We start from the raw sequence: 15547 nt of genomic DNA, 5'->3' as shown, positions 1-15547 counted from the left end.
AGAGAGCAGGTAAGATATGGGTTTAAAGCTACCACAGTTTCTCTCAAAGAATCAGTGCAAAGAGGTTAGCATGCACCACTATGCATTTTAAGTGACACTGTATATTTCTGTGCCCTTTTCTTAGGGAAGATCATACTTCTCACTTGCAGAGAACAGTAAAGCTTTATTCCAAGGCCTGGTCACCTAAGGTTGCTACAAATCTGGCTTCTAATTTAAACTTTATTAGACATCTCTTAAGAGCCTGATCAGAACATGACAGCTGTTAATTTTTAAAACCCATCTCCTGGAAGTGTTGTATTGAATTAAAGGCCTAGATGTAATAGGAATTTCACTATTCAAATACATGTTCAGAGAACACACCACAGCTACTGAACCAGTAAAGAACTACACAAAGATAAACACATGCTAGACTTCCTCCCTAGCTAACTGATACACCACATGGTGATTGAGGTCTAGTTGTCCCTAAATAAGAAACTGCACTCAATGACACAACCCCTGTACATGGAAAGCCAGTGAGTTTCATCTGTTTAAATCCAGCGTCTCTGTGTTTTTCTATAGGCCTTTCTCACCATGGCACCCACCATCTGTGCTCCCACATTCATCCATGTGCATCCATAAATGCACAACTTCATTTTCCTATATTTAAATGCTGGCATCTCCCCAGGTTCTTCCCATCCATTCTCAAATAAGCCAAGATAGCAACTCCACTCTAACTTCTAGGAAAACACACCCCAAAACACTATCTTGCAAAATAACATTTCCTTATACTATCAATGAGAATGGCTACTGAGCAATTTATTACTATTGGGAGGCAAAAGAAAGAAAATATGGCCTGAAGCAAAGCCCTGCAACACAGTGGTATGGTCTAAAATAAGTAGACATCCTACACAAGCAGTAAAAGATGAAAGCCAGACATTTAAACTATGCAAAAGGTCAAAGATTAGCAGCCACTCAGCAACAAGCAAGGCACTTGCTGTAAGATCATCTGGAGCTGCTGTCACAGGGAGCAGCACCAAGCCTTCCCAATAACAAGTATGGAGTGTGATGGTAGTCACCAGCATTAAGAACCACTGAATAAAGAAGTCTGAAAGCTACAGCTGCACAACAATGAATTCCTACCTCCTGACTAGATGCTGTCTGGTGCAAATTCAAAACAAACAAGAAAGTCTTTCTTCCCTGGCAATCTTAATATGAAGGTTTATGATAATATATACACTCCTGCAAGTGAAGACAGATCTGCCTTGAGCTCTCCTAGACTCACCTTCATTGCAGGAGTCTATCCCATACCACGGGACTCTTCCAAGTAGATTTTGGCCCAACAGGCCAAAGCTGTCCCTCCTGAAGTCTAGGGCTGTAATCCCAGTTTTTGTCTTGCTTCTCCTCTCAAGGATCCTCAACTTCACCATTCTCATGGTCACTATAGTCAAGACTTCCCCATGACCTTCACATCTCCAAACAGTTTTCATTGTTTGTGAGGTCCAGCACAACATGTTCTCCCTTCTATTCCTCAACCACCTGTGTTAAAGTTACCATGAATGCATTCCACAATCCTTTTGAATTCTTTGTGCTCTCCTGAGCTGTCTCTCCAGTAGATATTGATGTGGTTGAAGCCCCACCATGAAGACATGGGCCTGTGAATGTGAGGTTTCTGAAGAAGGCCTTTTCTTCCTGATCAAGTGGTCCATAGCAGACATCTACCACAAAGTCTCCCATATTGGTGGTCCTGCTAACATTGACCCACAAGATCTCAACTGGCTCCTCAATCAACCCAAGAGAGAGCAAGAAACACCTTATTCCCCTCCCACAGCTATTCACCTTTGTCTTATATCACCTAACCCCCAAGAGTTCCATTTCACTGCCATGCCACAGCTGCTATAGCAAGAGTACCCTGTGCCCTTGCCAGCTGAGGTAGAAAATTCTTTACTAGAGTTCTGCAACTTCCCCTTTCCCAGTAAATTCAGTAAGGTTTTAAGCAGCAGGTAAGTTGTTTAGGAGCCATGACCACTTTGACTGCAACAAGAATCCTCCTCATCTTCTGCAGTTAAGTGAGGATCTCCAAACATGCCACAAGCCCCTGCCCTGTTTACACACATGTAAAACTTACAGCATTTTAAGAAGCCTCAGCTTGTCAGTGCTGTGATTTAGCTGACATTTTTAAGGGACTCCTGTAGAACAGTTCCCAGAGTCAAGTGACAGCAATCCTTTCCTCTCACAGGGACCATAGCAGCAGCTTTCAAAGCACCAAACTATCCCACAAGCTGGACCCAGACTGTCAGCACTCCTGCAACAGGAACCACATTATATCCAGCTTTTTGTGGGAATATAAAGAACTTCACAGGATTAAGAGACAAAGAGTTCTGCATGTCAGAAAAGGAGCTTTTCTGAAAGCTTGGTGCCTAATACATTTCTACAAATACTTCCATTATCTTCTATAGTTATAATCCACTAGAAAAAGAACTTCACAGAAAAGACAGGCATAACTGTTTTACTTTCAATCTAACAAGTCACTTGAGAATGTTTTATTTCTAAAACAAAGCCTGATTAATACAAACCTACAAAAGGCTTTGGCCTGTGGTTTTTTTTACACATAACCTGAATGCTGTTTAAGACAGACGTTAAAAACACCTGAAAAGGAGACCTCCAAATTTAATGAAATTAAATAGAGATTTCAAATTACCATCTATAGCAACTCTACAGTCAAATACAACTATTCCCTATAATTTTACCGTATCTAAATAATATAATAAAGGATTCTTATAAAAACCTCTGAAAAAAGTATATATGCTAAAATAAGCTCTCTGCAAATTAAACCCTGCCATTTGACAACCAGTTCTGTATCCTCCAATATCACTGGCAAAGTCGAGGTTACTGAAGTTAGCAAAGCAAAATTCCATCTATTTGTTCCATCTTACATATAGACTGCTGTGTTTCAGTCACCATTTTATTGAACCCACATCAAATTATATTTTAAGCAAAAGCGTGTTTAAAACATTCACTACTATCATTAGTATTTCACTCCTAATTATTATAATTTCTGTTTAGGTTTTTGTGTTGATGTGCTGGTTTGTTCTGTTCCTGCAGGGTTTAGGTGTGTATCTCCATTCTGGAAGAGTGAAGATGCACCTTCTATTAAGGAAATTTGAGTGCTTTTTTTATTGTATTCCATGTCAGATACTAAAGTGCACGCCAGTCAGTAAACAAGAGTCACACACACGAACCTGGGGAACTACACCACCTGCAATTAAAAAATGTCACATCTTGACTGCAGAGGCTGGGAGTTAAGCTAGTAAAACAGGCAGAGACATAAAACTGTATTTTTAATATCAGAACAAATTATTAAATAGAAGTATCAATTTTGCTTCTGATATTACTGTTAGCCAATAGAACTTAGCTCAAATATATTTTTAATACATTTAATATATATTTTTAATACATTTTAATAGATTTGGTAATTTCACAAAATTCAAAATCATTACATATGATTTTTTCCTGTGCCCCCTTCCCACAGCAGATACTCATTCCACTAAGTGGGTACACAACTTCCTCCAAGATGGTTTCAAGCTCATGAATAAAAACCAAATCATGAACAAAAGTATCATTTGCAACAAAAGCCCCCTTAGGTGTAAACCAACTCTAGTCAGTTCAAACCAAGCCACACAACCTTGGCAACCGAGACTTTTATTTTGAACCTGAACTATCTTACTAACTACTGCTATCCTGTAAACCAAGGGTACAAAGGCATCATAAGGGCAGAAGCTCCTTTAACTGAAAAGCAGACTGGCTGTTTGTTAGGCATGGGAATGCCATATTATCACCATGTGACACAATTATAAAAAATATTAATAAAGTACAGGCATGTGAGTTTCCCATCCCAGACCTTCAGTCATAGACTTTCGATGAGTTATGTATGCACTGGAGCAAAATGCTGAACATGGGAGGAGAAGGAATCATGCCACAAGAGAATTTTAAGAACAGGTTAACACATTTTTGACAGACAGTTGTCCAGGTATGACTGATCCTGCCTGCCTTTGGTCTCATTACTAGCTAAGAAACTTCTTGTAAAAGCAGTCATAAAAAATCAGGTAAAGGCACCAGCACTTTCAGGCTAACCTAATTAAAAAAAAAAATTTAGGGCTATAAATCACTTTAGACCTAGAGTGATAACTTCTTATTTGTCTTGAACATATGAGCTCATATGAGTGTGAAATCTGATGCTTCATGAATCACTACCTCTTGAGTGACATGAAATACTGTTGACTGCAAGATACTGTGCAAGTAAACACGGAGGTGAAATCCAGCACTTGGACGGAAACACTTTGTACTTTCCTACATTTCATAAACATACTCTGATAAAGAATCTGACCAATAAAAATATCAAGTTACTGCCATTTTATACTGTTCAGAATAAATGACCGAATTACAAGTGTCCTTTCAACCTTCAGCAGAAAAAAAACAGGATTTGTGGAGGTACTAGTTTTCAGAACTACATTTTCTAAAATCACAAAAATTTGGGAGGCTTTGAGGGGTTTCTGTGAGAGGCTTTTTGGCTGTTTTTTTGTTTAAAGCAAATACAGTAAATGAAGACAAGTTTGCTTCTTCTCCTGTTAGTATCATGGCATGAAAAGATCCATCATTTTCCATGATGTTCACATGTCCAACAAAACTTTCAAAAGACAGACAAGTCAATCAGGCTGCAACAGTTGAAGATCCTTTTTGTTCCCTCAGGAAAGGGCAATAAGATCTCAAACTAGTTGACTGACCTCCTCCTCCTCCCTACATCTTCTCTCAAAGTACTGGATTTTCTGTTTTCCTCTACCCTGATCTCATCCACCCTGAAAAATAGGGAAAGCGATCTAGGAAAGGCAATGGAAACACAACACCACCCCAGAAAAGGGACTAGGGAGCAATGGAAGAGAACCTGAAGACCAAGATTAGTTGTCAGGCAGGATGACAGTTTTGGTCATGACAACTTCCTGAAACAAGGACCAAAACCATATTCAAGACTGTAATGGTAGATCACACCAGCTGCTATATGCACAGAATAGATGGCAAATAAATGTTAAAAAACTTGGAAGGACATAAGTCCATTTAGCAGCAGCACCACTACAATGACACTGGCAAGCTCAACATCATCTTTCAGTTCAACTCAGACACTGACTTCATAAAATGTTTTACAGCAAGTCTTTAAGATCTGATCATTTAAACCTTTAAAATTAGAAAGAATTTTCTCAAGACTTCTACAAAGACAGCAAGTCAAGTCCCATGCCTAAAACCTGTTCCCTCAAAAGCCGAAACACAACTTCTGGTGCCTCAGGCCAGTGTTTAAGCTCTGTAGGGTAAAACCAGGCCTAAGGTTACATTTGCCCAGCTGAGAGCAAACAGACCCGTGTTTGTCTGTCCAGGGCTCAGTTCAGAAGAAGCCATGTTACTGCAATGCTTGCACACTCTGCTGCCAGCAGTTTTGTTTTCACAGAGATCTGTGACTAACAGAGCCTCCAAAACAGTACGGTCTTCCAGCCTATGAGCTCAGGGCAGCTGAAGATATCCTCACCCCTGTCTGCAGACATTCCCTCATCCCCAGAAGTAAAAGGGTTCTTGAAAGACGTCAGGAAAGCCAAACAAAAGTTACAAGCAGAAACTGGTAAGAGACAGTCAAAAACTAACTTCTATGACCAGAGACACAAGACACCTGTTGACAAAGCTCCAAAGTCAATGCTGATTTTGCACCCTGAAGGCACCACCAGACTTTTTGAAAGCTGTTAACACTGTTTTTTAAAAATATGTCTAACTGGAAAAGATGAAAGAGCGAGCAAGATCTGAAAGATACCAGGCTGAAAATCTATTAGTGTCGTTATCACCAGCTCAACAGCCTGTGCAGGTGTAATGGGGGGAAGAAGAGAGGGGGCAGAACACCCTCTCTTTTTAAAGGGGTGGGCAGGAAATGAAGATACTGTTCTAAGGCTTTTAGGCAGAGTTCTTTCAAAAGTAAAAAGGATAAATACTTCAAGAACACAAGGTGTAAGTTAAAAGCTTACACCAGTCTGTTCTTGCCCAGTCTGTTCTGTTCAATGCCACAGCACAACAGACAGGTTCAGAGATCACCTCTCAGTGACCTTTTGTGTCCATCTTCAACCAGCCCAGCCAGCCCTCACAAGTCACCAAAATATAGAGCAGCTCAGGCGTCAAGAGTACTATCTTAGCAATGGTTATCCACCTAATCTTCCTCTGACAGCTAGCAAACTTTATTTTCTGTTAGTAAATTGTTCAATTTAAAACCTTTGGTTTTGTTCTACTAGTGTTGTGGTAAAAGATCATACAAGTGCTGCACTTCTTTCAATTTATCTTATTTATGAACTAGACACATATCCACTAAAAACTGGTTTTAATACTCAAAGGAGAACTCAGATGTTTAGTACCCAGTAGTCACATAAAGAGAGAAAACAAAAGTAATCATATATTTATGCAGGAAAGCTAAGAGCACAAAAATAAACATTTAACTCACCCATGATAGTCCCACACCAGGAACATTATAGTACAAACATATCCATTAATTTATCTCCATGGAGTTTTCAGCTAATGGAAAAGTTATTTCAGAATTAAAGCTTTTAAGTGATATAAAAACTTGCAGCGTACATTCACCTACATGCTACAGGTTATGGATTTATTCCAAGTAGCACAGGAAAGTTCTGAGAAGTGAACTCATGTGAATACTTAGGTGAGAGCAAAACACGGACTGATTTCCTTCTGAAGTTGATGTAAAGCACACTAAGCAAGACAAGTTACTTCATGAAAATTCTCAGGAGAGAGAATATATAACCTTTTAAAATGTTCAAGACATCACTGTTATAAATTTTCTTCTCAGTCCTTCTAAAGATCTCTTCCATCTTTTTCCCATTTGTATCTTCACTGATATAACTTAGGAAGTTCCATTTTTTACTATTTTATCCCTTCTGTTTTAAGTTATGTCCTATGAAAACTACTTAGATGGCAATTGTCTGAAGAATTTACCCATGGAGGGCAAACATCAAGAAGTTTTTTAAAGCTTTAAGTGGACTTATTCTACAAAGGCCAGATTTGAAAAGAAGTTAAGATTTAACCAACTGAAATCCAGGGTAAATAAATGAAGTTCTCATGAAAATTTTGAAATAAGCTAATCAGTAGGTTATATCATAAGCATGAAAACTGAGTCCTCTATATTCAACTAAGATTAATGCAACCAATATTTAATTTTTTAAGTAACTAAAAGTCAGAACATTTCCACTTATAATTTACAATTAGTACATTTTGTCCTTCCACATTCAAAGCTGCACTAAGCAGCATTTCTTAAATTTAATGTGGTTCAGTCATAAAGTCATCTGCTCACTGCTGAAATAAGGCTGTGAGTCAAGATTGTTTCACTCTATTCCACTACCTTCCTTCAAGAGAAAATTAAAGGAAATTTCAAATAAGTTGCCTGTCCACTTCCATTGTGCATTTGTTAAGACTTTGAATAAAGCTAAACTTTAATGCTATAGTTTGAAGAGCTGATACAAATAGTGCCAACCATGTTTCACACATATGACTTGTTATCCATGGGCATATTGCAGCTATTTTGTATATTTTTATTGATAAACTAAATAACTACATGTTTAGAGAAATCAAGAGGACTAAGGGAACATAAAATAGTGCCAGAAAGCTGCCCCAGGTACACTGCTGCTGTTTGGAGACTACCAACCACTGTCTTCAGCTACCTGAAAGGAACACCCAGGTTCTCTGAGGTGCAGGCTGGTAGGACAGCAGGCAAGAGACTGAAGTTGCAAGAAGAGACTTCCAATTAGATATTAGGGAAAAGTTGCAATGACAGCAATCAAACATTGTAACACGTTACCCAGAGAGACCAGAAGTGCTTACCCAAAACTCAACTGCACAAATTCTGCGCAAGTTGATGCAAGTTGGTACCGCAATGGGTTGGGCCAAATGAGTTCCACAGGTTCCTTCTAACAGAAAATTACTTTGATTTTGCAACATTTGCCCAATGCCCATTTTATAAATGAACTGACAGTGGTGGGACCTTGATTTACTCTGACGTTGCATGCAAGACCTTGTTCAAAAATCTTAAGATTTTGTCAAAGACCCTCTCTCATGTGACGAATAGCATACCAAAACTCAACATCCCTGCCAGAGCAACAAGACCCAAGAACTCCATCACAGCTAGGTTCAGCTTCAAAGGAAGATAGTAAAACAGAAGTCAGAATGCTAAAGAGATACAAAGTTGGCACTAGGAAAGATCAGATCCTTACAGGTAGCATACAGGAGAAAGTAAGGACACAATATGGATATACCAGGTAGTAAGAAATGCTTGAAACAGCAAAAAAAACCAAGAAGAACTATGAGAGTACTGGAAACAAGAAGACAGCCTTCACAAGCAGAAGGTAGGAAGAACAGTCAGTTCTTACTCACTGGAATAGGCTGGCCAGTGCTGTTTCACAGACAGCTGTGCCCTTTGTTACATCCATTCATAAATGACATGAAAGTTGGCTCATGAAATTTAAGTTTGCCATCATTATTATAAGCACAAGCATTTGCAGAAGGAGTTTACAAGACTGAGTGATTAGACTATAAATTTGCTAATTAAACTCAGTACAAGTAGGCAATACATGTATGAACACAGTACTGCAAACTAACAAGTTCCGAGCTCACTAGTGATGAAAGAGCAAGATACTCTTAAGAGTAAGGGGTGAATATATAGTTTCATCCTGTGAAGAAAAGGAGTGAACACAAAGCGGTGTACCACTGTAAAAAGCTAGAGTACATTCACACCTTAACTTCTGCATGAGGCTTTGCTCTGCCTCCCATTCTCTCCTCCTCACTTCACCAAATTGGGAGGAATAAAGGTCTGGAAGTCTGTGGTTTTTTCAGTTCAGTTTGTTATTAGGGTTGTGTTCCAGCTGGTTGTGTTCAGACTGGAAATTTACAGCCTGAAACAGTGTAAGTTGTAAACGAGAGTGCAGCACAAATCCATGTAGAGACAGCTAAGGGTACAACACTGGAATAATACTGGGGAGCCATTTAGGGTAGAAGATGCCAATCCTAACGAAAACACATTCACACTTTATCCCAGAAATGATCCCAGATTAGCCTATTCTCTGCACTATGTCAAATCCAGTGAGCATATTAATAATTAAGCAGCCACAAACTATCAGTCCTAGCAGTTCAGTTTGTTCTCCATTCCACTTTTACTAAGCAGGACAGATTTCAAACCTATGTATCAACCCTGGTTTTAATACTTTAGCATTCTGGGATAGCTGTGTTTGGCTACAGCACTCCCTCACAGTCAGAAGAGTCATCCCATATGTCATACTCCCTGCTTTCACTAGGTACCTGGAGAGGAAAAAATACATTTTAGACCCAGCTCTAGAATGTGTGGCGTTCCCTAACTGACAATCTGTCCCCCAAATATCTCCTGCCAATCTTCACCTTACATTCATCTTTCTAACAGGTACAGTCATTATTATACATGGAGGTCATCAATTCCCTCCCTGCTTAGCTGCCAGCCTCTCCCCCCATAACTCAGAATAAACTTGCAAAGACACTAGTGCTAGAAATTCTGCAAAGAGGCATGATCTCCCACACCAGAATACCATCAGGCTAGAAAGAACTTTAACAAGCATGACTATATTCTTATGGGTCATGATGTTGAACTCTCCAGTGCCCACCTACTGCGTAGCACAGCTTTTAATCACCTTTCTGAACCATTTGCTATGAGCTGGCAAATCTTTGCTTACCTGAATGAAAGTAGCACCCTCTACTGCTGCCTTCAGGTCTGTACAAACGCTAATGAGAGCCAACTGCTGCTCCGCACTCAAAGCTCCTTTCAGGACTCCCGACTTCTCCATCTCTTTCATTTGTTTGCTGACAGAAACAACATAGACACATTTAAACACGTTATCATTGTTCAGCCACCATCAATTTTTTAAAAAACCTTCTTAACAAACCATGTTCTACACTATTTGTTATGCCACTGCACACATCTCAAAAATATAAAGGTTCATTGCAGTCATTTCTCCTTCCTCCCCCATCTTATCAAAGGTTTTTTCTCTTCAAGCACAGACAGTTCCAAGATCTACACCTAGATGTCAGATGGTCACCACTTCAAATTTATTTTAACTGGTGCACAATCAGCAAGAGGTTTTTTTTGGCTCATATTTAATGGGAAGCAAGGTCCCTTTAATAAACTTCATCTAGTTTTACAAACAACTCTTTTGCTACAAAGCCTCACTGTAGGAACACCTCTTTACTAGTACAGAAATAAATAAATATATTCAATACAGGCAAGAGTCCTGCATAAAAACCAAACCTACATTTTGAGGTTTTTTTAATGACTACAGAACAAGTGTTGAAAAATTTAAATAGTTACTAAACTTGAAATGAATGCTCAAGTACACACCCTGGCTGGGATTGGACATGCCACTTCTTCAGAAAAGGTCTCTATAGTTTGAAGCCCTCAAACATCCAGAACAAGTAAGCCATTTTTCAAAACCATTATAAACTGCTTAGAAGAACAATGGCCACAGAAATGAGGTGGGATTAATCTGTCTGATCACAATCAACCTAAAGCTCCTTGATGTAGTCTCTATCATGGTTAAATCGGTTCAGTTTTCATCAGTTTCAAGACAGAACTCCTCTGAGCTGTTGGTTATTATTCAGCAAAAACTGCTCATCCTCATGAATACATGGGGAAATTGACCTAATGAATAGCAGCAGGAAAAAGAAAAAACCCTTTATTCTTCCTACCAACTTAATTAAGGACATGGCAAATAGATGGCTGAAAAGCACAGACTTCTACTTCTTAAGCAATTTATGGCAAAGAATAGGAAACAGGGATCTTCAGCTCCCTTTCTCTAGGTCACAGGGAATATACAGCATGCTGGACAGAAACTTCATCCAACACTTAAGGCTTCTAGCACAAAAGGTGCCAGTGCTTCATCTGGAAAGAAACAGGTGCCCTAAGCTACAGAATCCAAACTTCTGGCTCCCTCATACCTTGTGAGGCAAGATGAATAATTCAAAAGGTCCTTACTATCCATTCATTAGAACTTCATTTCCCAGGTGCTTGTGCCCAAGTAAAACACACACAAAACAAAAGTTACATTTTAAGAGATCTTATCAGAATTACTTCCTTCTTTGAAGAAGAGGGTGAAGTTCTTGTTCACTCTCATTGCAATACTACATTTGTCTTATCCTCCCAGGTTCTCCAAAAATTACAGTACATGACTGGTGACTGAGGGATTCAAAAAAGCTGGAGTCATAGACTAAGTGATCCAGCTTCTGTCTTTCTTCCCCAAGCTTGCAGCACCCATCTCCTGTTTCATATCTTCCCTTCTGTGCCAGTGATAGCCATTCTGCATTTCTGCTTTTCTGTTATAAATCACTAACAATACACTGTGCACTCAGAATACCATTTCTTAGTTAACCTTCAAAACTACCATCTTCATTTTTGGAATTTGAGGCTGGACTGGTTTTTTTTTTTTTTTATTCCTAAACAAAAAGCATTCTTTTTATCATAACCAATCTTCATGTTAGCTATGCATTTAAGTCAGTTAAAACATGGAGTAGGAGATATGTGCATTACTTCAGTTTTGGCTTTCCCTCGTGGGAAATTTTTTCCACCCTTTGTCAATCTACTTATAGCCATTCTGGTTGTTTTGTTCCACAAACAAATTTTAGTCTTTCAAACACTAAACCATCTTTATATTCCAATGGGGTATTAGATTGCTGCAGTACTGTGGGAAACCAGTGTTCCCTGATACTTACCATACATTAAGACACAAAGGTTTGTACATAGAGCAGTGCACCACTGACCTCTACTGGATGACTTTTTAATGAAGACAGCCTAAATTTTTAAGAGATCATCTCTAGGATGACCCTGGACTGCAATCATTGCAGCCATATCCACAGCTTCACTCTGCAGCTGTATTGTATGTGCAGCTCAGAGAGTTTCCCTCAATACCTGTAAGGTCTTTGAAGAATGAAGAATTCACATCAATAACAAAATACTACTTCCTTTTTGAGCTTATGCTTCATCTACATCCAGAGTTTTACTGTTGTACCTGTCTGCCCATGTCAGCACTATTCTGGGAACTGGGCTAGTATTTGCTTCAGGATAAGGTATCCAATCTACAGGAACACTCCCAATCACATAAAATGCTTCTGGTTACAAATCCTACTCTAAAAGTCTTTACAGAAGGACCCTGAAAACAATGCTAACACTTGACTCATCTTGTTCACATCCCACTTGCTTCACCTTTATCCACAGCCACTACTGGGCACTTGTATTCAGCACACACGGTTGCAACCAGCAAATACGCACTAGAATTAATCACAACCACACTGCCCACACTAACAAGAAGGAAAGGAAGAGAAGAAAACACCAGCCCTGTTCTTCAAAAGTTCAGCCAGCTGCTGTAGACTAGAACTATTCAGCAGTCAAAGCACTACCATGTAGTGCTGTATGACAAATGAGAGGGTAGTTGGCATGGTGAGAACAAACCAAAACATCACTCATCTTTAGCCCAAGACAGGATAGACCAAGTTGGTTTTGTGTAGCCAAGCTTGAAAGCTTTCAGGACAGGAGATTTCACTGACTTCTTGGACAACCTGTTACTCTGCATACCAGGCAAATGTGAGCACCATAATTGTTCTCAAAACACAACTTTAGTCATTACACAAATCACCCTTACTGAAATTATTTGTTCCAGCTGCCATGAGCACTGGCTACCACACGGAATGAGGTGAAAAAACATTTTCTTTTGGAGGTATTTTCAACTCAGTCAGACAGAACCTTTGTAAAGGAATCTATCCCCTTCCAAAGCCTATCAATACGTTCTCTAGTTAGTTCTGCAAGTGAAGCAGTTTTGCCTACCTAGTTAATTGCACTTTTGGGCACGGTGGGTGGGCAGAGATAAAATCAAAAGGTAGAATCAAGGCTACGATTTAGCACAAGCTTGATGTGCCAGCATCAGGTACTCAATATCAAACTGTGTTCTGAAAAGAATCATCTATTTAGAAGTTCTCCCCTCAAAGGAGATAGATAAAACTATCAAAGAAGACCTAAGACAAGCTGCATTTTGCTCTTGATATATACAGTACAACAAAGCAACACATAAGACAGACTGGAAGACTAAGCCAGTAAGCCTGGTAATTAATCAGTCTTTATTAGCAGAATAATTGTGTTTAAAACAATAGAACAGTAACTACTTAGAAAAGTTTACATGTTACAAGAATCGTAAATTTATTTTTGGCAGAGGGGCATGCACTAAAGCATTTCTGCATCCTATGTTTTAGGACTACTTTCAGGAATAGGATACTACTTGTTTTTCTAATTCTCATTATTTCAAAATTTAGCAAGCTTGCATTCAAACCAGAATCACACTAATGCAGAAAAAAAAGCACGCTGGAAATGAAAAATTACATTTCCCAAGGCAGGCTACTAGAGCATGCATTCAGTAGGTCCAGTGTGGTATAAGGGTGTTCATTAGTTTGTTTCTTCATTAGAACAAAAGGTTGTTCCATTAAAGCAGACCCTGAGATGTTCTGAATTTCTGGGTCAGACTAAAAGGCAACAACATAAAATAATTATCACTTCTGCCATCAAAGAAGTATCATCTCCTTTTAGAAGTAAAGTGAGTGTTGCTTACTACTCAAATCCTGTTTTATTTGGAAAAGGGAAACTACAAATAGTCATCTGCACACTCCAGTTTCTCCCCAGTAAGTCATACCTCCATACACTAGAAGTTTGTGGACTGCAGACTAGACTGAATAAATATGTTCCAATACTAAAACAAAATAAACCACAAAACCCCTAAGCCTAAAATCTTCTCTAAAAGTATTTGCTATTTAGAGGGGAAAAGGAAAGCAAATTATATCAGGTTCAGAGAACCAGTCACCAGCTGGGTCTATGAGAAAGACATTCCCTTGCTGCTCTCCTGTTAGCACATATTACCTGCTCAAGCTCCAGCTCTTACAGAAGTACCACACCAGTAAATCACTGTGATTTACTGCAGGTTGTGTGCTATGAAATGAGTGCGAAGAAGTTTGACCATACCTTGATAGATACAATCATTAAAACAGTGGTTGAAGAAACTGTGTAGCTTTGTATTCTTGTCACAAGAACTATGTTTTTCTGAAACTAGGCTTTTTAACTGGTGTTACAATAGCCAAAATACACAAGTTAATTATAAGTTAAGATCATCTTATGTAAAAGGCAAAACCTGCCTTGAACTCAACTGAACTTGCCTTGAACCTATCAATGACTTGGATGAAGGGGCAGGTGCCTCCTCAGCAAGTTGACCAATGACACTGAACCGGGAGGAGTGGCCAATACCCCAGAGGTCTGTGCAGTCCTTCAGAAGGACTTTGACAGGTAGGAGAGATGGGCAGAGAGGAACTGTCTGGAATTCAACAAAGGCAAATGCAGAGTTCTGCACTTGAGGAGGAATAACCTCAGGCACCAGCACAGGCTGGGGGTGACCTGCTGGAAAGCAGCTCTGTGGAGAAGGACCTGGGGGTCCTGGTGGACAACAAGCTGTCCATGAGCCAGCAGTGTCCTCGTGGCCAAGAAGGCCAGTGGGATCCTGAGATGAAGAGCAGTGCCAGCAGGTAGAGGGAGGAGATCCTGCTCCTCTACTCTGCCCTGGTGAGGCACATCTGGAGTGCTGTGTCCAGGCCTGGGCTCCTCAGGACAAGAAAGACACAGAGCTCCCAGAGGGGGCCCAGCAGAGGGTTATGAGGATGATTTTGGTGCCGGAGCATCTCTTCTACCAGGAAAGGCTGATGGAGTTGGGCCTGTTAAACCTTGAGAAGAGACAACACAGGCGACCCCAACAATGTCTATAAGCATCTTAAAGGAGGATGTCAAGAAATGGATTCAGGCTCTTCTCAGTGGTGCCAAGCAATAGGACAACAGGCAGAAATTGGAATACAGCAAGTTCCACCTGAACAAGAGGAAGAGCTTCTTTACTGTTAGGTTAACTAAACACTGGAACAGCTTGCCCAGAAAGATTGTAGGGTCTCTTTCCTGGAGCCATTCAAAAGCTGCCTGGATACAAGGAGCTTTAGAAAACCCTGCTTGAGCAGGGAGGTAGGACTAGATGACCTTCAGTACTCCCTTCTAACACTACCCATTTGGTGATTCTGTGAACTCCTGCAGGAGAACACACACAGGCACACAACAGTACAGACCCACTTAAATAGACCACTCTTTCCTATTACACATATATGCCTCGTGTTTCCAAGCTGAAAACCTTGGAAGGCTAACATCCTCATGCTGCTATAAGAAAAAATATGGGGCTTTAGTAATGAACACCACAAAGCTGCCACCTAATAACCCAGAGTCTCATTGTGGCTACAACTATGACAGCAACTCTGAAAAAACCCAAAAGTTTGTGTCATCTACGTGATGCAACAGAGATGTTTGGTCTAACATCTACCTGGAAAGAAAAAAAGAGGAGATAGATTTTCCCACTTTTCTCTTATCGAGCCTTTTTTAGCAGATCTCAATAGACATCAC

General features: G+C 39.8%; 2 protein-coding genes across 5 annotated transcripts in view; one reads left to right on the top strand and one right to left on the bottom strand.

Moving 5' to 3' along the window:
• Positions 1–15547, top strand: part of IFT88 (intraflagellar transport 88) — a 101918-nt gene that overhangs the window by 29117 nt on the left and 57254 nt on the right. The gene's annotated exons all lie outside the window — the stretch shown is intronic.
• The window catches only part of CRYL1 (crystallin lambda 1), a 51389-nt gene that overhangs the window by 31856 nt on the left and 3986 nt on the right, over positions 1–15547 (bottom strand). For both annotated transcript variants that reach the window (XM_036404114.2, XM_036404112.2), the window contains exon 3: positions 9765–9891. In XM_036404114.2, the coding sequence (XP_036260007.1) occupies positions 9765–9891 (127 nt within the window). The remainder of the gene's footprint in view (positions 1–9764; positions 9892–15547) is intronic.

Source organism: Molothrus ater, chromosome 2, assembly GCF_012460135.2.
Source record: "Molothrus ater isolate BHLD 08-10-18 breed brown headed cowbird chromosome 2, BPBGC_Mater_1.1, whole genome shotgun sequence".
Taxonomy (NCBI): Eukaryota; Metazoa; Chordata; class Aves; order Passeriformes; family Icteridae; genus Molothrus; species Molothrus ater.
Note: the sequence above shows the minus strand (reverse complement) of the source record. Positions and strands in the feature narration are given on the sequence as shown.